Source organism: Tetrao urogallus (genome assembly GCF_951394365.1).
Source record: "Tetrao urogallus genome assembly, chromosome: 8".
NCBI lineage: Eukaryota > Metazoa > Chordata > Aves > Galliformes > Phasianidae > Tetrao > Tetrao urogallus.
In genome coordinates this window covers 15,945,836-15,968,845 of record NC_136821.1, presented here as the reverse complement: position 1 = coordinate 15,968,845, position 23,010 = coordinate 15,945,836, and the positions used below count along the sequence as shown (strand labels likewise).

The following is a 23,010-nucleotide window of genomic DNA, read 5'->3' as shown; positions in this document are numbered from 1 at the left end:
ATTATATGGTTCAGTGCACAGGGCTTACTCTACTATCAGACGTGCATTCTCCTAACATTCAATGAACATTAAGAATAAATATGGTGGCATGTTTATTTTTATTTAATTGCAACTCACCTAAAAGAGGAAATGTATATTTTACCTGTAATGTCCTTCTAGTGGCAATTGAACAGTCCCTTCCTCTTCCATCGCTAACATACTTTGCTCTTCCTAGGAAGAAGGAACTTAAATGTGAGACAGGATATATTGTTGTGAAAACTTAATTATAAGCATCTTACCCCTTAATATTTACTATTTGTTAATGATTCCTAAAATAAGATTCTCAACTCTTAATTTGAATATTCAAGATTGACACCCCTCTATTTCGAAGCAATATCTCCAATTAATGTTACTTATCAATACCAAATAGAGGAGACACTTTTTTAATAAAGACAACTTTGTAATGAGATGGCGAATTTTAAATATCACACTTAACCTAGACACATGCATAACATCATTAACATATGAAAATTAAGGCAGTCAAATTTAAGTTTGTGCACACAGTTTAAATAGTGATTGAAGTTTTAATGTAATGAAAGGTAGTGCAACAAGATGCCAATATTAGTTTTCACCTAAACAGGGAAAATAAATTTTTATGATTCTATGAGAACTAGATGTATCTACAACAAATCTATTGTCAAATAATTACAACTTTAGGAAATCTAAGGGGGAAGGGGAGAACAAAACAGCCTCCCCCTCCTGTATGAGACAAAGAAAAAACAGCCTGTCTTTCAGACCATAACAGCTCATGGCTCCACAGGTATGAGCTGAAGGAAGATTCTGAAGACTCCCCACCACTGTTAGGTCAGGAAAACCAGAGCAGTCATGACAAGACATTAGCTATAAAGCAAAACCTCTGAAATAAGGGTGGCTTAAGGCCTAAATTACTGGCAACCATGTAAGTAGGTGATTCTGTACGTTTCCCCAGAACCCACATGGCTCTTGTAATCAATGTTTTCATACATAGCAAAACAGCTGCCAGGAGGTTAACATGCCTTCATGTGGAATAACTATCAGATCCTGCCCTATACTGTTGCACTGTGTGTGTGTGAGCATAGCAACACACAAGGACCGCGTGTTCTTTTTTCCCTTTATTAGATGGCTTGGTAACAACTTACCCTGGTGTTTAATGAAAAGCATGACTTAAAGTGACATTGGCTTTCCAAAAAGAGAAGCATGTCATTCCCTGGCCAGCCACCCAAAACCTGACAAATCTCACACACGTTTGTAAATTGGCATTAGCTAGAAGAATTGAGGTGATTTTCCAGTTTTCCTCCATGTTTTACTACTACAGCTATTTTAAAAGTTGCAATTTTTTTTTTCCTCCAAATGGGAGAAGTCACTTTTGTTCATTCTGGTCTCAGAAAGACTTGATTACATCAAATTGCTGACAAAGGAAGATCTGTGAGAAGAAGGCAAAAAAAATATCCACTATAAATGTAGAATGCCATGGAAAAACATGGCCTAAAAATATAAAAACAACTAAAGTGATGAAGTTGGGATCCAATGAAGTTTCAGATCTTGTCAACTGTATTTCTGAATATTCCTGTGGGTAGAATACTTCTATTTTTAAAAGCCGTGTGATAGCAACTCTCCAATTAATTCCTTAGGCTACATGTCAGAAGTTTTATTACTAGTTAATTTTGTCATTTCCAGGCTTCACAGCTTTATAAGTTTTTGACAGTTGAACAGTTTTAATAATAGCTTCAAATATTTAGAAATGCCAAAATATGTAAAAATAGCCTCTCAAAACAGACAGTGAATGAAATAAAGTAACACCAGTAGATTTTCCCAGTTTTGTTTTATGCTGCCATCTTACCGAGTATGAGAAGCAAAGTGACAAATAACCAAAATATAAGAGTAACAAATTTTTCCTGTAACCAGACCCAAAAAAGAGACATATCTTAATTACTTTTGGTTACTCTGAATTGCTATGAAAGCTAAATACTGTGATGAAATAACAGGGTTTTTTAAATTATTATTTATATAGTTCAAAGGGGGAAAAACAAACCATGCACTTGAACTTCATCCTAATATCTTTTCAGGCACGTACTAAATAGTAACCGTGGTATGTATTACCTAGGTAGAACTTTTTCCCAAAACGAATTTTGTTAAAGTACATAACATGCATTAAAGAAACCAAAGTTACGTTCTCCAGATCACAGCTGAGGCAGTGAGTTGTCAAAGGTCACAAAAGAATGCAAAAGGGAGAGAAAATTAGTACTCATGACAAAGTTCAACTTATTAGCTCATGTCCTATTTCTGTAAATCGACTTACCAAGGGGAATCCCTACACATACATTTTCACTGGTCTCAGATACCTCATGGCTTCTCTGAGGATAAATTGCTGATTTATCCATTCACATTATCTAGTTTTTGCAGTACACTTGTACCACCAAAATCTTATGCCTCATGGGTCCCAGGCCTTTGCAAAGTCTCCAGGGTAACTTAGAAATTGCAACTCCTGTACAAAAAAGTGCCCAGAGCACTGAAATTACCACAGCCTTCCAAGACAACATTAGAACAGCCTAGACCTTTGCCTCCTCATGCCACAACCACCTTACGTCATAGTAGGGCAGGACACACAACAGACATTTAAAAGAACAAGGCTCTGACATATTCTTACAACTGCTTCCACAGTTAGCGCTTTTCCATCAAGACCTGTCCTTCATTTATTTGGACCTATGACTTAGGAACACAATCCTAATGCCCCCTAACAGTTGGCATTCAATCAGGTAGATATGAATAATGGCAACAGAGGAGAAAGCTATCAGGGCCCCCACACAGGAAGTTACTTTGTATTCCTTCAGCTTAACACAATATTCAAACAAGCAACTCAAGAAGTGCATTCTAGTGGAAAATGATATCAGATGCAAAACTGATTAGAAAACTAAAGTCAGAAATCTGAAGATTAACAGGGTAAGCAAAATCACTGACATTTTTTCACTAGAAAGTGGAAGTAAATGGTTTCTGCAGTGGCAGAAGGGAAATGCTCATCCAAGATATAGCAAATCTGCTTGTTGCATTGAATATGCCTTCATTACAGAATTTTTCTCTAATTGTCTAAAGGAGATATTGGTAACATATTACCAAAAAAAATAAAACCTAACCAACCAAACAGAAAACAACAAAACCATCCAAACAATGAAACCATCCAAACGATGAAACCACCATCCCAAAACAAGAAGAATCCACACCTGAAACCAGGACCCACCTCTTTCTCAGCGTCTTCTAGTTTCTTTTTCTTGCTCTCAGGCATCAAATCATCTAACCAACTGAGCTCCCGTTTAGTGAAAAAAAAATCCATGAGTTTTCGGACAAACACCAAAGCTAAGACCTGTAATGATATTTATTCAAAGAATTAGGAAATTAAACAAACAAAATTGACAGTTCTACTTCCAAAAGTCACCACAGTTTTTCAGCTGGAATGTTATTGTTCATACTGGACAGGTCAACGCCTGGACTTCCTTTATTTGGAATTAGTGTGAATTGAAGCATTTCACAATGATGGAAGTTCAGTAGCTATCTTTTATTTCACATTAGTGAAATAGTCAAGCAAACAGCAGTTAACCAGCTGGACAGATTCTTATTTCCAGCAAGGCATAGAAACAAAGTTCCTCTATGCAATAAATAGTCTTCCTTACTAAGTAACCGTTCTTCCTGTAAAACAGGTTAAGCACTGCTCCTTAAACAAAAGCATCATATCAATTTCTAAAATTTGAAAGAATTTTCTTTAAGGAAATACAGTAGGACCATCCACAGCTATAAACTTAGTGCAACCTAGACTCAAATTTGAGTTCATATACATAACTTTATTTACATAACATAAATTGACCTTGCACACTGAATCAAAGCAATATTGTAATTAACCATCCACAACTAACTTTTTTCTTCAATAACAACGACCCAAAATTAAGAAGAAAATGAGTTTTTAGGGGAAATAAAAAATATTCCATACCATCATGGGAAAGACAATAGCAGCTCTTGAAACCTTTATAATCCATAGGAGTACAAGACAACTCAGCTGAATTACAGTGAAGAGATGGACTTTTCTAAGAGGAACATGCCTCAGATAAATAAAATCTGGCTGATGCTTTGCAGGCATCCAGAATAATTTTATCCTGTCAAAAAGCTGAAAGAGATATTTTTAAAAATTTGCATCAAAACATGCTGATATTTACAGACTACATAAGATAGCATGGTTATCCTAAGAATCGTGTTATTATAAACATAAAAACTGCAGAAGTTCAAGTGCATAGAAAGAAACTACCACAGTTACAATCATAAGCTATGAATCTGTGTGAGTCCAACAGTGGATGTGCAGTCCTCTCTCTGGTCAAGCCACACCAGTAAGAATCACATTATTTATGAAAAATGTCATTATTTCATTAGTCATATTTGTCAAGTTCCTTTTTTACACTTGTCTCATGTATTTTCTATTGCAGATGTGCTGAGGTACACTTGAAACTTTGGGTTTGTTTCAATCAGATGGGCCACAATTTATTGCCATGCCAATTAACGCTACAGCAGTCTACAAGAAATGGCACATAAATACTCAATCTGACTGCTGAAGTGCCTGGCTTGCACCAGGAGCTCATACTTAAGGCCACTGCAGGAATGCTGCCCTTTCTCTAAGCCTGCCCTACAGCCCTAAAGCCATAAGTTTAGCAGCAATTAAGTAAAACTGTTCCACCAGCTGGGGAATTTATTTGCAGAGGAAAGATCTTCCAAATCATACCTCAGTTTTATGGCACTTATACAAAAGCTTCATATAGGCAAAGTTCAAGATCAAGTATGTAATTACAAAGGCACTAATCTGGAAGCTGAAAAGGCAGCAGGTAAACAAATGAAAGGGGAGACGGAGAGGGATGAGAACCCAACATTTGTTACTCAGGTTTTAGATTCAGTGAAATAAGCATCTAACAAAAATATGGAGCACAGTGCCTAAAGGAAATATCCTAGTTAGAGAGAATCCATTCTCCTTTTTAAGTGAGTCACTTTCAAGAATTTAAGGCTGGCAACATTCCTTTAAGATCATATAGAAAAGAATGAAATAATTGAGTAAAATTAGCTCCACATGTAATAGAAAGCACTGTCAGGCACACACTCCTTGAATGCATTTTACCTGAATTCCCTTTAGAGATGAAGCACCCATGTAAAGGAATACTCCATAAAGTACTGGCATAGGGATAAACTGCACCAAAAAAAAAAAAAAAAAAAAGGAAACACATTAAATAGAATTTTAAAATATTAAATGCTAAGCAGTTGAAATTCAATGTGCCATATGCCTGCATTAATCAGACAGGTTGTAAACTCAGATTCCTCAATTACAAATTAATAACGATACTCAGAGTATAAAGCAAAAGACTAATCTGGCTCCGTAGTTTTATTCTCCTTCCATGGCCAGAACTGAGGCCAACATATTTTATTCACTATTAATAAAATTAACAGAACTGCAAGAAAAATGTGTGTGTTAGATTCATACTGAAATATTTTACTTAAAGGACTGCTCAAGAGGATCTGAATAGTAGAATTATAATCCTCAAAAACCTGTTCATGATACACACATAATATTTCATATATAGCCAATGGAAAATTTCTATACTGTAAGCATTTTAAAATGGTGGATGATTTTCATGGAATGGCATGGAAAAGAGCACTTAAAATATTCAGACACTCATGTATGAAGTGTGTAGTTACACAATATTTCCGTACATAAGTATCTTTTTTATATACTTAATGCATAAAATTTGTCTAGTTTGCTTTCACTAATTATTACATACATGTATGTAATAAAATACTGCACAAGTTCTAAAGGCTTACTCCCTTCACTGTGACAATGTGCAAGTCTAAATTCTGATTTTACTGAAGCCAATGGCAGTATTTACTGATTTCCCTGTGGCCTGGCAATTCTTAAAAATATTATAAAAATAAAGTTGATATTTTACAAGCACGTGACTAGACATCCAGTTTCAGGACATTGGTGAGCTGCATAGGGCACGCTGACAGCATGAGATAATTTTTCGGATCATGCCAAGTAATTAACCACAAAGAGTCTCCTGCAACTGTGGAAATATTTTTTAAATTAGCTAGTAATCACAACATTCTTTAAAATTATTTGAAGACATTTACTTAATGATACAGCTCAGCCAGGCTGGCTCATAATAATATTTGCCTTGAGCCCAAAGTACAGAGAAAAGATAAATCTTGATACGTTACAGGTCAATGGTAGAATTTATTTTGAATTCAGTAAGACCAGACTTTTATTACAAGGCTTCTGCTACACAAATGTTACGTGTCCAAAGCTGTTTCATTATGCAAAATTAGAATTCCATTTTATATTATCATTGTGAATCTAAACATGATAGTAACATGCCTGGAAAAGACATTAAGTAATATAGTAACAACAGTGAAATGTTCTGTGCAGTGCATTATTATTTAGCATTTCCTTATTTCCCCCAAATTACCTTCAGAATACTTGTCAAAAAGACAGATGAGCCCATGAGTACAAAAATCATGAGCCCTGTGACTCTTTGCTCCCGGATTCCAAGAAATTTCGGCTGTTCCCCTGGAGCAGAACACTCTGATTCCAGTTTTAAGCTGTTCACATGAGAAATAGAGAGGACAGTGGCTGCAACAAACCATGGCAATCCCATAATGGAACACACTCCAAGCATGACTGCCACCATGAGTAAGTCAAGATGGTATCCACACCCTTTCTGTTTAAGAAGGAAAAAAAAAAAAAAAAAAAAAAGATATAAAATGACACCTGCATTAAGGAGAGCACTCCTGGCAGGCATTCCTAATGAACACCTAGAGATGATTTAAAATTCTGTGACTTATAGCAAAAAAATCACTTTCTTCTAAAGCGGTATCCAGGCTGGGGCAGTAGTGGTGGTAAACCAGTTATCTAAGGGGATTTCCTGAGTTCCTGCTAGCTCACATGAAACAATTTTGTTTGTCACATTCCTGTTATCAGTAAATGAATGTATTATGAGTCCAAAACAATTTTGTGCCACAATAATAAGCAGAAATTTTATAAATGAGTTAATAGCAAGAAAATGGAAGATACAGGTATTTTTCCAGTTTAACTAAATCTCTTAATAACATCGGATGCTAGTGTGCAGACCATCCACTTGCATAGCCAACTTTCCTTGCAAATTTGAAAATTGCTGATGAACTGCATCAAACTTGGTCACACAAATGTTTCTTAGCATAGCTGGAAAGAATATTTATTTTCTGATTTAATAAGGCTCCTGAAATGCTATTTAGCTGCAAGTTTTTTTCCTTTAAAAAGTCAGGTAATGATTTATCTCCACAAAATTCTGCAATATGGCAACAAATTCAATGTCATGGTCTGATGAAGCAGCGACGTTCATGCAAACAATAATATGTTGAACCATAACTTTGCCTGCAAACCCATGCAAATGCCTTTTGACATAAAAAAAGTAACTAAACTAAACTTGGAAAGGTTTGCTACAGCGACTGCCAAAAAGTGAAATGCAGAATTTGCTATGGGAAGTATATAAAAAGAGGGGGAAACGAGCTGGAAGCAAACAAGTCATTTCTTTCTGAAGACAACCTTTTTTTTTTTTTTTTTTTTCCTAAAATGGGAAGTGTCTGGGTTTATGAAAATGTAAGCCACATGAAAATGCCATCTTATTTACTTACATTATTTGAAAAGGGGAATTCATATAAAATAAAGAAAATTTTTAAAATGCAACTCTAGCCACCTTCCCTCACTCCCTCAAAGCACTTATAAGTCTTATTTCCAAGACATATCTTAAACTCAGAGCTGTGTCAAACAAAGATATTAGTTACATACACAACGCACTCAAAGAGTCTAATTCTAAATCCTAAGAGAGACACCTTTTTTTACCTTCTGACACATTTATAAGGAATGTATCTGCTAATGCATACAGAATCTGAGAGCATTTCCTCACATTCATACATGATCTGAGGAACCTGACATATGGGAAGAAAAGGAAGCATAGCAACAGGTGATGCTACACCAGACCCCAGCAAAACTAAAACGCAGCAAGACAAGGGGGCAGCCAGGAGGACCATCTGACTCCCAGATGCCAGTGCTGAAAAAACACATTCCAAAGCTTGGCAGCAAATTCCTGCATCTGTCAAGTTAACCACATGCAATGCTATGGATTGACATGAAGAGCCAGGCTGACAAAGAGGGCAAAAAAAGAACATATCAAATGTCACAATCATCCAAGAAGAGGCAGTGCAGAGTGAAGGTTGCAAATGCATTTGCTAAAGCAACTTGGGATTGGATTCCTGCTTATTAAAACTATGTCAAAAAAAAGCCTAAGCTTGCTGCATATACATGTACAGAAACCTGCTGCTACATTTTGCCCAACAGTTTTTCAGAGGGGTGATGTCCCTTTTTCTCTCTCCATCTGTAGGCAAATGAAGTGTTAGAGAACAGAGCAAAGAGTTATCCTATGTTTGAAGAACCCATTGTGCCTCTAAAGTTCAGTTTTATTCTCTTTTTATTTAGGAGGAAGAGCAAACAAAAAAAAATCCCATATTACAGAATGGCCCCCAGTCTTTCAAAAACCCATTCTGCAGAACAACACTATCAGTATCTGAAGAGGCAATCAATGTGATTAAGGAAATGATTAACTTCATGATTTTTCTCTTGAGATGAATTGATATCATACTACAAATAAATCATTGAAGAAAACACTGTTTTGATTCAGAACCTCTGTCCCAAATCATACGAGCAAAGACTTTTCTAAGGTAACAGATCAAAGACACAGGGCATAGGTACCACATGGACAAACAGGAAAAAAGTGTAACAATATAAAGGAGCACTATATTAAATAAGTTAGCATCCTTGAGTAGATGAAGCTACATGATTGAAAATGACAATGAAAAGTATTTGATGGAATACCTTTAGTTTATGCTCTTTTCTATTTATAATGACAGCTGTAATCTGCTGGTCCATAAAAATAAGGATAGTACAAAGCAGAGCTGGAATTACAGCAGCTATCACTGTCCACCAAGGATTAGGCCCCAAAGGAGTAATAAACCATCCACGATCATCTCTGGTGGGCTACAAAAAGAAAGTCATGCATGGCTAGTTAGAACTCTGAGGACTATGTATGCGATAACACAGAAAAACGTTTCTAGCATTCAATTTTCTTTAAAATGAATAAATAATCTCTCTATATGAAACAACAGAAAAATGCTAAACTTCCCATAATATAAAGATGACAAAGTATATGTAATATAATATATTGCGGAGTCAGGTGTATTTGGAAAGAGTCAGTTACACAGGTCATTATTCAGAGCAGTTGTTTAGCACTCAGTGAGCACAACAAATTCACGTACTTCCTGACAATAAAAGCAAGATAAAATTACTAAAAAATTACTGTAGTGCACTAACTTTTTTTTTTTCAAAATAATCAGGCTGTGCAACTTATCATCAAATTACCTTAAAAGCGTTTGGAACTTGAAGTTTTGGTGATGGGATCCCGATGGCATAGTCAATTAAAACCATGGACAAAATAGTGAGAAAGACAGCGAAATCGCTGACAACAGATCGTACCTATCAGGAGAAACAACAATTTTAACCACACCACTTACATGGTTTAGGACCTACTAGAACTTATTTCTCTTCAGAGTTCCATTTTTGGCTTACAGAAAAAAATATTTATTCTAGTTCAAATTTTTAACAGAGGACAGATAATAGTGTCCACTTTACCAGCAGTAAACTGAATTTGCAAAACAAATGCAATTAATTCTTGCACATAACTAACCACAACTTCTGAATTAAACAATGTGACACACCTTTGTTGGGAAGTATCGGCTAGTTTTGAACTGCTTCAGTGTGGATGACAGAGTTACTGTAGAAAAAAATAAGATGACAGACCAGAAAAGGACATCTGGAACATAAGGACCATGGTGACCACAGGCTCGTCCAACAAATTCTCCATGAAGCTTTTTACATTCCTATCAGAGAGAACAAAGTAGTATTGTTCTGAAAAATATCCATGCTTATTCTGGTAATTTCTTTCCCATTCCTTTCCTAAGTTGCAAGTAAACTAGACTGTATTTAGAAATATTACAATCTTCTTTAGGCATTCTTCTAAAATTAAGACTACTTGCATTTCTATCTAATCTCAAAAGTATCGCTGAAAAGCCTCAAACTCTCAAAAGAATCACAGTTTTTAACCATATTGGATAATAGAGTCACTAAGACATAACATAAATAATTCGTATAAAACTAGACATATTTAAAACAGAACATGTATGTATATTTACTTTATGCCCCAAACTTCCCAATTTGAAAGTTTGGGAAAAAAAAAAAAAAACCACAAGAGAAAGGCCACTACTGATATATCCACACAAAATGACTTTTTGTTTTAGCTCCATAGGCCAAGCAGTTGATAGAAAAGCTACTTCGAATGTATAGTATTAGCTTAAAACGAGACCAATACTTTTAATACCACATGAGGGCAGCACATTCCACAAATTACCTTTTGCTTTAAAAAAGCGATCGGGCAAAACACAGCAAAATCCAAACTCTGTATTAACTTTACTGAATGTAATTTAAGATCAACCATGCAGGCATGCAGTAGAAAACATTTCTAGTAATTCTCCAATAGTATCCTTAGTTGTTACACTTCTTCCAAGAAGACAAGCTAAGGAATAGAGAGCAGCTATAAAAATAGGAACTACAAGCTCTGGACTTGTAATTCTTTCCTTCTCCTTACTCAACCCCCTCCACACATATTAAGCAAAAAGAAACACAGCATCCAGCAACTCCAGACAGCAGTATCCTGGCCAGATCAGGATCTTTTTGTTCCAAACATACTGGGTCACTGTGGCTTGCCATTTTATGAGAAACAGTCTATGAGCAAAGGGCTGGCTTGAAAAAAACCCATCACTTCTATTTGAAGATTTGAAAGCATTGAGATAAAACTATACCTATACTAGGACTCCTCAAATAAACATGATGTGGTTTTGATTGATGAAATAGGTTATAGATGTGTTAACTGGGGAAAAAAATATATAAATAATCAGAAAATCAAATAGAGAACTTGTCCAAGTCTGAGCTAGTACTTGATGCTGGGAGAACATGGGGGGATGAAATTCACTGTATAAGAGGTATCAACGCCATCTACTGAAAAGTACTTTGTCACCATTAGAATAAGAACTCTTTTCATGCTTGCTTTGTCCTAGATTGTAGAAAGCAAAACAAACAAACAAAAAAAACACAATTTAAAAAATAAATAAATAAATAAATAAATAATCGGTCTTCCTATGTTTTTTTAAGAGAAGATATTTGTCCTTCATGGCCAATTTATGTAATCAGAAACTCAGAACTTATAAATCTGAGAAAAGAAACAAGAAAAATTAATCTTCAGAATACACAGAGAGGCTGACCAAATTTTTAAAGATAACTAAGTCTAATCTTTTACTGCATTTCAATTTTCTAGAGAATTGAAGTTTCCTGAGGATGCAACAGAAGCAAACATAAGAAAGTATGAAAAAAAATGGGTATTTATTTGACAACTGTAGAAATTCATGGGTAGTTACACTGCTACCCATTTAAACTCAAGTTTTGGTAATAAGCTTTTGAGAAGTTTTAAAGGGCTTTATATAATGCAGCTGGTCTTTTACATTTATATTTAAAACAAAATCTGTTATTTTAAATCTCTTCAGCTGCAAATGTACTCTGAAAAACACTGTCAGAGATCTGAGAAAGTGAGAGGAGGAGTCTGCCCCTGCACAGATGCTATTTGAGTGTGCTGCAGTTTTGGGAATATTCATTCTGGTTTGCTGGAATTCCTCAGGCCAGCAGTTCTCAAATTTCTCCTCGCTTGTTGCCACACCAACAGAGTTGAGGAGCAGCCCTTTCTATTAAAGCATAACAGTCATGGAAAGCAGCTCTTGCTTAACTCATGAAAGGAAGACATGCAGTCTTCCATGCACCATGCACCATGACAGCAGTTCTTCTGCATTTTTGCCTTAGAAAGAAAAAGTGCTGGAGGTGATTGACTGGATTGGGTTTTAAGCACTTCATTTGATTATGCTTACAACAAGGTTGGGTTTTTTTGTTGTTTTTTGTTTGTTTGTTTTTTGAGATAGAAATAACTTTTAGTTCTAACATCTCCTTGGCTTTAGAATGAAGTGCTATCTTTGTGAGAAAAACTGGTAGCCAGACCTCAATATGACATTTTAATCAAATTGAGAAGGTTACTTTAATGAATGAAAATCCTTACTAGTAAATCCTTTAAATATAGAAAATGGTACAATTTATACAATTTAGAAATAACGTATCTGTGTGAACAACCTGTCTTTAGCTTATTCCTGTCTTTCCACTCAGGGAACTAATTCACATAGAAATGATATATGTAACACTCAGGGCCTAGATAAGAGAAAAATGTGGCCACTGAACAAGAACACTGCAAAATGGCTCCCCTTCCTCTCCTTCATAGCATGAACAGCTGGAAGAATGTTTTTGGGGAAGTAAATACTCCTAAAGTCTTTCTACACAAGAGAACTTCGGTTTCGCCATCTGGCAGAATTTAGGACAAACCCATTATCATTTGACATGTTTAGACTTAATCTCAGTCAAACTCTTGTGCTAGCATGTCAAGGAGTTTCTAAAGCAGGGCACAGAATGAGCATACTTGCTTTAACATGTACTACCAAAGACTGCATAACAATCTAGGAAAATGTGTACAAAAAAAGATAATTCTACAAAGTCTAAGTTAACCTCTTTTCAGTTAAGTATATTATACACTTTGAACAAATAGGATCAGAAAAAACAGTACTTTTTCTATTTATATACTGTATTAAGGACAGATTGAATCATTCATGCTTACACCCTTACTCACTAAGTCCCAGTATTTCACTTACTGACACAGTTAGGTTCCCCCATGGCACATCAGATGCAGATATATTGTAGTCCTGCCAGTATCGTAAGGTTTTATTGCTAGGATGCTCTGGTTCCACACAATTGCATCTGAAATGACAAAATAGTATATTTTCCTTAGTAACAAAAGACATACCAAATGGATCCAAATTATCAACATTATGATATATTAGAATTGCGCTCTACTTTGCCATGTAATTTTAGTTTAAATGAATTCAGTAAACGCATGCTCTGAAGCAGTTTGGAGTTCAGCAGCTAGTGCTATTACAGGAGTAAAAGTTGCTGTGAGGTGCATATGCATATATAGTATGTAACATGTTTAATGTATTTAAACTACTGTCCATAGCATGTTTTCCACCTACTTTCCTCCTATTCTGATGTTTCTGAGTGCAGCTTTTGAACACTGACAATGTGCCAGTCCTATTCCACTCCCCTCTACCAGGCTGATACACTTCCCAAAAGCAAACTGTTTCTTTTTCTTTACCGCAGGGTCTTATCATTAAGACCAGACTAAGTGCCCAGTCAACTGCCAGGGCTCTGCAAGATCACCAGCACCAAAGGCTCCGTGAACTTGTGTCTATTGTTTTTCCTCTCCCTGCAGCTATGTTAAAAGCATGCTTTTCATTTTAAATTGCGTATTTTAACATGCAAAACATGAAGAGGCAGAGTGGGAGGACAATACTGCAAAGAGGCAATTTGAAGAAAAAAATTAAGTCTTTTAAGCCTCTGACGGAACTGAGGGAGGCTTTTCCTTTGACAGAGACTTCAAAATATGCAGAATACTCTGCAGGTTCCAAGATGTCAAGTGTGCTTTGCAATTCCCTTTAAATTAATCCTACTTCAAAAATCTGTAGTACTATCTACTCTGCTAGTATTTTAACTCGCTTATGACAGGTGCAATTAGGTACTGCATATCCTTTCCTGATTCTCAGTCAATGGGTAAAGGATAAAATCTGATGATATAGCAGAGAATCATTAAGCACACATTTGTGTCCCATTTCCACCAGAGTATCGCTTTTCTCACTTAGCTAAGCCATCATTCCTTTTTCTGCAGACATCTTTCCACAAAACAAGAATGACGATTCCTATATAAACTTGTAATATTTTCTATACGTAGAATTCTGTCATCTACATTTTGACTACAAAATAGTGCTATTGTACTTCCATTACAATACTATACATGTGACAAAATAGCTGCATTTAATAACTATATAGAGAAAGATGCAGGTTTTCTGTGTGCAGTTCCTTGCTTTTATTTTAAATGCAGCTATTTATAAAGAAAGAAAAATCCCTTACAGTCCATGGACAAAAAGCAAATAAATAATTAAACAAAGCAATGCCATTCAGAAAAACAGAGGGCCTGAGCCAAAAGCCACTGCAGTAGACTGGATTTTTTCAAACAGACAAAGTGCTTTGGATCAGGCCCCAAGGGCATAATAAATATGTGTTCAATGCATAGTTTTAAATATTACAAAATAGGTTAAATGAAGTGCATAACTAGCAGTGAGCTAAGGTAGCATAATAAGTCAATAAACGGTACGTCTATGTTATTACAAGAGAGTATTTGATGTTCATGCAACAATACAAGTGTGGCTATTTCAGGTTACTATTGTTTCTTGTGAACACAGGAGCTCCCTGCCCCTGACGCCCATTGCTGATCGCAGAGTGGCCAGACGCTGGGCAATGGTCCATTGAGGTCTGATCACAGTAGGCCAAGGTAATGTGGGCTGCTCAATCACAGTCACTTCTTCCTCACTAGAAGGTAAGACTGTGAATGTCACCAACACTATATGGTATAGCTATACTTGCTGCAAACTGCAAATTTACATTTAGATAAGTCTCACAATTGAAGGTATAGTTCAAAACAGCTCAAGTAATTCAACTTCAGATGAGATCATCCTCCTGCTTATTGCTAAATCAGTACCACTTTCCTTCTTTAGAGCTTTCAAGTCTGGCCTATACCAAGTTTCATGGGCATTTACCAGCAGCAGTTCATTCATCATCAAGTACAGTAGCTTGAGCAAACTCTGCCCATGATGACCAAAAACTTTACCTTGAATCTAGATATTGCCAAGGAATGGATGAAGAATTACATTCTAATTGTAAAGATCCCACTTTTTATTGAAAGAGGTAAAATTAAAATCAGAGTAGACCATTGCTTAGCATTATAGAAATGGGAAACAATTCCTGTCCAAATCAGAAAATATAACTGGAGTTCCAGAACATAAAAAGTAACTACCAAAATGTGACATTTCATAACAGATATAATTCTGTAATGATTAATATTTCCCAAAACAACTGACCTACGAAAAGAAACTCATACCAGAAAAGTAAGGCTTTCAAAAGTCTAAATTTCTTTTTTTTACTCTAATGGAGAGGTCAGCTCTCAGGAGAAAAATATACTGAATTGTTAACTACAAACACATATTTCTATTTTTTGATACCTTGTTATTCAGAAGGCTGACGAGTAAATATGTATTGCCTTTTGAAGGTTCCAGTGTACTTAAATCCTTGTAAAACTGCTCAAAGTGCTGAACAATTGCCAACTATAGATCTTTAGCAATATGGAAAAGAGACTATACATAAAGCTATAGACACATTTTCTAAGCAACAGGTTCAGGTTCAAATAGAGCAGGAACCATACAAAACATTTCCATGCTGTTTAGTGATAAGGAGTCAGTAATCACCTTTGCTATGGTAAAAGATAGGGAATGATTCTGGCCTTAAATGAATTATAATGGCCCTAAGCTGCTAGATGGAAAAATAAGCAGGGTAAGGAGTCTTTACTGTCTACATCTTCTAAGGTGCTCAAGCAAATCAGGATGGGGATGACAAGGACTTAAGCTAAACTGTCTGAACTTGTTTCTTAAGTCTCAATCTGCTATTTATTTATTTATTATTAACTTGAGGCAGCCACTGTAACTTCACTATACACAAAATTTTCAACATCTTGGTCTGTTATCAAAGAGCAGAGATAGGATTTGACAACAGAGGCTTCAGGTCATCTCAGATAACTAGAAGTGCTCTTCACTGTTCCCTAAAAGAAATAGTTAATACTATCAATATTAGCACCCAAAAGATGGCCTATATGACTAATACAGGTTAGCAGATCATAAACCTATTATTTTATATTAAAAGTTCTTCTCTCTTTTGCAGATCAGCAATAAAATGTACACATCATTGTTACTCAACAAGTAGTCAGATAAAAGATTCTGGAATAAAACCACTCAATTCTGACTGTTTAATGCAGAACAAAAAAACTTGCTCCCTAGGCCTGTTTACTTGATTGAAATTAACATAGGTGTGGTGTGAAAATCCCTCTCATTTCCACCTCTCATCCCAATTCTTCAAGCTCTCTTCTCCATGTGTTAATGAAGCTCCTAAGCCCACCATGCGCATCCTCCTCCCCACACAGTGCAGCATGTTGCTTGCTCATTCTGCTGCCACCACAGACAATATCAAATGTTCAAACAAGTGTCCTGCACAGTGTATATCTGAGTAAATAAAAAAACGCTCAACTGGTGCAGCTCATTTGGAAGACTCAATCATTCCCATGCAACTGTCAATTTATAGTATTTTGTTTTTAAGGCTGGGAAGCACTAACTAGTAGCAATTTTATTCAAGTTGCAAGGCTCAATTTAGAGAGATCCTATTTTTCCAGCATGTGCATACTATAAGCTACACATATTAATACTAGATAAGACTTTGGTCTATAAAAGATGCAACTGCACTTTCTTTGCAATTAGCTAATGTACCATTTCCCCTTCCTAGAAGAGGAAAAAAAATTTTTGAGCTCGCTTCAGAAAGATAATGAGATTTGCTTGATATGAATATTTATATTATAAAAAAAGCAGGCAAGTATGACAAATAAGTTACAAAATGTGCTTGTTTAAATAATGTGTCTCATTGAATATCAGAACACATATTTGGTAACGGGTAGGAAGATTTTATCCTAAGAAACAGACTATGCTCTACAAATACACTGTGCATTAATCACATAACAGACAGAATAAGAACACAGTAAGAAACGTTAGATAAATCACTAATTTCATTTTAAAAGCAAACTACTGGAACATGCACATCAGGCTTGCTAACACTGCATTTACAAGTCTGAAGACAAGCCCATCAGTATTATAATGCCATGCATGTTTATGTTGTCTCCAAATACATACTATTTTCATGTGAGCCTTATGAGCACTGAAGAGTCCTTCTGTTTGTCTAACATCTGCTACATGAAAGTGACAACAACAGCATCACACTCATATACCCTGCTGCCCCATATGTACAACACCTGTATATCCATGACATTGTATTCACCATATTCCTTCTCATGTCAGCATTCATAATGATGAAACTAAAGTCTCAGTGGAGGAGAGACTGGAAGAAAAATAATTAATACTGATTGGAAATGGTCTTGTCAGTTAATTTCTATTCTCAGTATCATGAAATCCTTTCAAAGCACAGCTGTCAGGGCAAGATGAAATTATTTTCTTCATTTATTAATGAGATCTGCCATCCTGATTTAGACTATTGAGTCAGTAAGTTAAGTAGCCTGTCTCTGGCAATCACAAACATGAGTAGACATTCAAGTATATTCTATAAATTTTGAAGTACATAGAATTTAGTTGGGGAAATTGAAGAGGAAAACAGAGAAGCCTATAAAAGTATCTAGGTAACTCCACATCACTTCATACACACAAATAAAAACATGTATCTACATCAGACATCTGATGTTACAGTGAAGAAATCACAAAGAATTAGGTTTCTTTGAATTGTGTAAGAAGAAGATTGTCCCACCAAGTGGAAAGTCTAGAAAACAGATTTATAATCATACTGTAGTTTTGTTAGCCAACCTTGTCTCTCATAAAGGCTGCTCTATTACCTGCCTGGTACAGAGTGCAGTCTATACATTTGTAAAAATATTATGCTACGCATAGACTTTATCAGGAAGAAAATCAGTGTTATTATGTGGGATGTTTCTTGTTTTGAAATTTCATTTGAAAGCTTTCATTCATTAGTAATTCCAAGTTGTAATCTCACCCCATTTCCACAGTGAGGAAAAATAACAATAAAAATCAATGAATACCTAAAGAGATACACATTATGTGATCAGCTTAATTTTTGATTGTTCAAGCATAGTGTACCAATATAAATAAATGTACTCTAACAAAACTATACAAGGATTGCATGTAAACTTTTCTAGATTAAGACTACATTGTGCAGAGAAGTTATTTGTTGTGGAGAATTGCTTAACAAAGAGATTCTATTCCAAAGCAGAGGGGATAGATAATAGGAAAGAATGAAGCATTTACTGAGCTTAATAGAGAAATAAAATAAAGTGAGTTAGTTGGATTTGAACAGAAATAGGTAAGTCCTGGAATAAATGCAATAAATAAATAAATTTCTGGATTCCAAGGCTTGCCAAGAAAAAAAAAAGATAGAACCAGCAGTTAAACTTGACGGCAGTTGAATGGCTCTAGGAATAAGAGGGATATTCTATAGATCCCATCTGGAGTACAGTGTGTGTGCCTGGATCCCCAGCACACACAAAAAAATTAAATAAATGTGTGGACCTTTTAGAATGGGTCCAGAGAAGAGCCACAAAGATGATCGGAGGGCTGAAGCATCATCTTTCCTACAAAGACAGGCCAGGCTTCTTCAGCATGGAAAAGAGAAGGCTCTAAGGAGACTCATTATTAGCTCCGTTTTAGTAGTGGAAGGTTGCAAACAGCAGATAAATCAACTTTTTACATGGGTAGATAGTAATAGGACAGTGAAGAAATGAAAAGAGAGATTTAGCAAACACATCAGGGAAAATTTTTCATTGAAGTGAGGTGCTGGAACAGGTTGCCCAGAGAAGCTGGGAATGCCCCATCCTTTGAACTGCTCAAGGGTAAGGTTGGATGGGGCTGTGGGCAACCTAATCTGATGCCTGACACTGGTTGGCAACCCTGCCTGTGATAGCAGGGCTGGAACTAGATCTTTGAAGTCTCTTACAACCCAAGCCATTCTGTAATTCTACTCTATGACTCTCAGGGAAAGAAACTGGGTATATAGCACAGTTACTTAACCTTGAGGGGAAAAATATCTATAGAGAATAGATGAAGAAAATCTATATTCATATCTGAGTTCAAAGAAATCATTACATAAAGTGGAATTCCATTATACACTGGGGATCTTAATGAGAAATTCTGTTCTTAGAATCACTAACCATGCATTCCAGCTGCAACTTAAGGAAGACAGATACAAAATAACAGTGTAAATGCATTATTACAGGATGCAAATTAAGCTGCAAACATATAATTAATTATTTAAAACTTGTTTGTGCAAAGAGTGGAATGCACAAAGCTAATCTTCACAATGACTTCTAGAAGCAATGGTTTCTGTAGCCTGCAAAAAATATTGAGATTGACGTGATCTTGGCTCCTTCATTACATAAGAATGGGATTTTCTACTCCTAATTCTTAAGTGCATGTCAATACCAAGACAGATTGTAATATGCATATTACTATGCCAAAAAAAATCACTTTAAAATTATTCAATGTAATCTGTTAATAATTGAGTAACTTCTGGTAAAGAACTATTAAAATAACACGAATTTATCCCTGTGGAAAAAAAAAAAAAAATTAATAAAAAAGTAGAAGATATATGAAGTCCCAAGGTCTAAGCAACTTCAGCTAGAGAAATAATTTATCTTTCGTATTCAAAGACAACCACCATAACATGCTTGCCCTTTAGAGAGCACTAGATTTCTTTTCTAAATCCTTTTCCTTTCATCCAAGATCTTCAAACCACACAATTGTAGGGGGTCTCCTTTCCTAGTAAAATGTGATATCCTAACATTTTAAGTACACATTAAAACTGATGTGCATTAGTGTTCCAGACTGAATTCACTAACTGGAGATACGTTTGCTGCAGAAGTAGGAAAAAGCAGGAGGAGGAAAGTGCAGAAATAAAAGAGTTGCTATGCCAACCTACAAATGCTAATGGCATGACAAATACAAAAAGGTCACAGAGAAAGCAAGAGAAAAAAGGAAGAGAAAATCCAGATCAAAAAGCATGTGCATTTCATACAGAAATATGTATTTAAATTCCTTCAAAACTATGTGTTTTAAAAAGAAAAAAAATGTACCACAGCAGCATGCTTAAAATCACATTGCCTTCTCCTTCTGATTTACTTTTAAAATGCTTAATTATCTATATCCTAAAGACTGTGTTCAAAAAATAAATAAATGAACAAAAATTAGATTTTCCAGAAAGAACACTTGAATATCACGGCCAACATTTTAACACAAAGTAACAAAAAAGTATAATAAAGCAAATAAGTGTGTTAGAACTAGTTCTGTGGTAATCCGACCATGAAACAACAGGTATCTTTTTGAGATAGAATTCTGTAACAAACTCAAACATGTATCATAGAATGGCTTGGCTGAGAAGGGACACTAAAGACCACATAGTTCTAACCCCGTGCAGTGGACAAGGTTGTCACCCACCAACTCTGGCTGCTCAGGGCCCATCCAACATGGCCTTCAGCACCTCCAGGGATTGGGCACCCACAGCTTTTCTGGGCAGCTTATGTCACTGCCTCACTATTTCCCTCTAAATTCTAACCTACATCTCCCCTCTTTCAGTTTAAAGCCATTCCCCCTTGTCCTATCACTATCAGACTACGCAAAAAGTTGGTCTCTCTCCTGATTATAAGCTCCTTTTAAGTACTGGAAGGCAGCAGTGGGATGCTCCTGGGAGCCTTCTCTTCATCAGGCTGAACAAGCCCAGCTCTCTCAACACATCTTTGTACGAGAGGTACTCCAGCCCTCTGATCACCTTTGCAGCCCTCCTCTGAACCCACTCTAACAGCTCCACATCTTTCCTGTGCTGGGGGCTCCAGGGCTGGATGTACTCCAAAAAGGGTCTCATGAGAGTAGAGGGGGACAATCACTTCTCTTTCCCTGCTGGCCATACCTTTTTTGATGCAGCCTGAGGTGCTCAGCAGGGCTGCAAGAGCACACTGCTGGTTCTTAAATATAAGTAGAAATACATGTAGTACAGTTGTTTATATAAAACTCCTGCAATAGAGTAAAAATAAAATAAGTTGCCCTTTAATGTCTATATGTTACTTAAGTGTGGAGTCAAACAGTCGCAGCCTTCCTCTTTTCAGCTGCATGTGGGGACAGGACAAGGGGAAACAGCCATAAGCCGGAGCATAGAAAGTTCTGCGTCGATATTTGAAGGAACTTCTTCACAGTAAGTGTGACAGAGCACTGGAATAGGTGCCCAGAGAGGTTCTCTGGGTTCTCCTTCTCTGGAGATATTCAAGACCCGGGGGGCCTGATTTGACAGGTGGGTTGGGCTAGATGATCTCTGGAGGTGCCTCCCAGCCCCTACATTTCTGTGATAACAGAAGACAAACCCACCAAAAATACATCTTTCTCACTTGAAATATGGTTACACAATTGTTTGAAATAAAATATCATTTTAAATTATTATTCTTTGTCTTTTTAGTACTCCAAAGGACAATACTAATAGTATGCCAATGATTTTTTCTTAAGTCAAATTCATTTCTTCACCACAGCAAAGGCAGCAATACTGGGATTGCACACTGACTACAGACATCAGAACATCTTTAGAAGGCCTATGGGGTAAGAGAGGAGGGTGAGCTCACAACTTACACAGATGAGCTTCAAATTACCCTAACCTATTTATCTTCTTTTTTATTCAAGTAGACAACAAGGAGAATACAGAAAACAGAAATTTTATTGTATAACCTAAGTTTTTTTTTAGCACAGAATTGCAGATCCAAGAAGTATTTTTTGCGTAAGCTTTGGCAAAACATCCAAAGAGAAATGAACCTTTTGAAGTTAGCCCATTGCTAATTAAAGAACTGCCAAGGCTTCACTAACAATTAAAAACTTGTCTTTAAAATCCCCAATGATTAAACAAAAAAAAATGCAAACAGCTGTTTTAATTAGCAAACAGCAGATATTAATTAGCTTCTGTAACAGAGTATGCTGGTTCTTTAAGGACAGAACCAGTTTCAGACCAAGCTTGTTACCCATTTAAACAATAAATAGAAGATTTGGAGTCATACACTGCAGAAGAAAAAAAAAAAGCTTCTCATTTCTTGTGGAAGTAATATCCTCACTTCAAGTACACAAAAATGAATTTTTTATTTCAAGTAAGTTTTTGAACATACTCATTTTCTGATCTTTCAAGAACTGATTAAGACACATACAGATATTTTAATCAGGGTAGCAAAAGCTGTACCAGGCTGTCTGTGCAGAAGGAACCAAACAGCAACAGTAACTTTCCATAATCATTTTTACTGGTAAGCTGGTGGGATGGAGGAGAATAGTGTCAGATGAAAACACACACCAGAGATGTTGAAAAGAGAAAAAAAAAAAAAAATCAATCTCTCAAACTCCTCCTGACCATGAGAAAGCAAGCTGAAGGAACCAGATTATTAACAGAAAACAATTGGTCTTTAGAATATAGAAGGAAGGGAGAGGCTTTTCCTTGGAAGAAAGCACGAAGATAGAAACAAGGAAGTGTTTCTATTTACTTGGAAGCAAATGAATTACAAATGCTTACTCAGAAAGATGAAAGTTGAAGGTACATAGCTCTGAAGCTTAGGAGAAACATCCCTATTACATACTTGAAATACAGTGCTGACTCCCTGAATTGCTAGACCGACTGTTTTTTTTTTTTTTTCCTTCAATGTTATTTTGAAGTCATATTCCAAACTGCTGATTTTTAAAAATTGTCATGCTTTTATATTCATACTTACTAACAGGCAAAATTTCAAACTCTGTGGGTTTTCTGCAACATTTGAGAAAACTAATTTTGCTACCTGAATGAAAAAGTTGAAAGGTAACTTAATGCAAAATTTATTATTTTTTGTTAATTAGACTTTTAATTACTTAACTTAGTTTGGGTCTTTTGCACCCAGCATATTATTTTAAAAAGTGAAAAAATCACAGCAGGAGTTAGATAATCACTGCCCATACAAAATGTATCACGGAAGCAATTTGCTGGATTCTGATCAATGAAAGGCATTTTAAATAAAAACAAAT

At 35.9% G+C, this 23,010-nt stretch overlaps 1 protein-coding gene across 2 annotated transcripts in view; it reads right to left on the bottom strand.

The window, feature by feature from the left end:
* Positions 1–23,010, bottom strand: part of SLC4A10 (solute carrier family 4 member 10) — a gene marked incomplete at both ends in the record, with an annotated part of 153,269 nt that overhangs the window by 6,000 nt on the left and 124,259 nt on the right. For both annotated transcript variants that reach the window (XM_079539328.1, XM_079539327.1), the window contains 9 exons: positions 143–210; positions 3,254–3,376; positions 3,998–4,171; positions 5,165–5,233; positions 6,507–6,758; positions 8,948–9,109; positions 9,491–9,604; positions 9,847–10,008; positions 12,925–13,030. In XM_079539328.1, the coding sequence (XP_079395454.1) occupies positions 143–210; positions 3,254–3,376; positions 3,998–4,171; positions 5,165–5,233; positions 6,507–6,758; positions 8,948–9,109; positions 9,491–9,604; positions 9,847–10,008; positions 12,925–13,030 (1,230 nt within the window). The remainder of the gene's footprint in view (positions 1–142; positions 211–3,253; positions 3,377–3,997; positions 4,172–5,164; positions 5,234–6,506; positions 6,759–8,947; positions 9,110–9,490; positions 9,605–9,846; positions 10,009–12,924; positions 13,031–23,010) is intronic.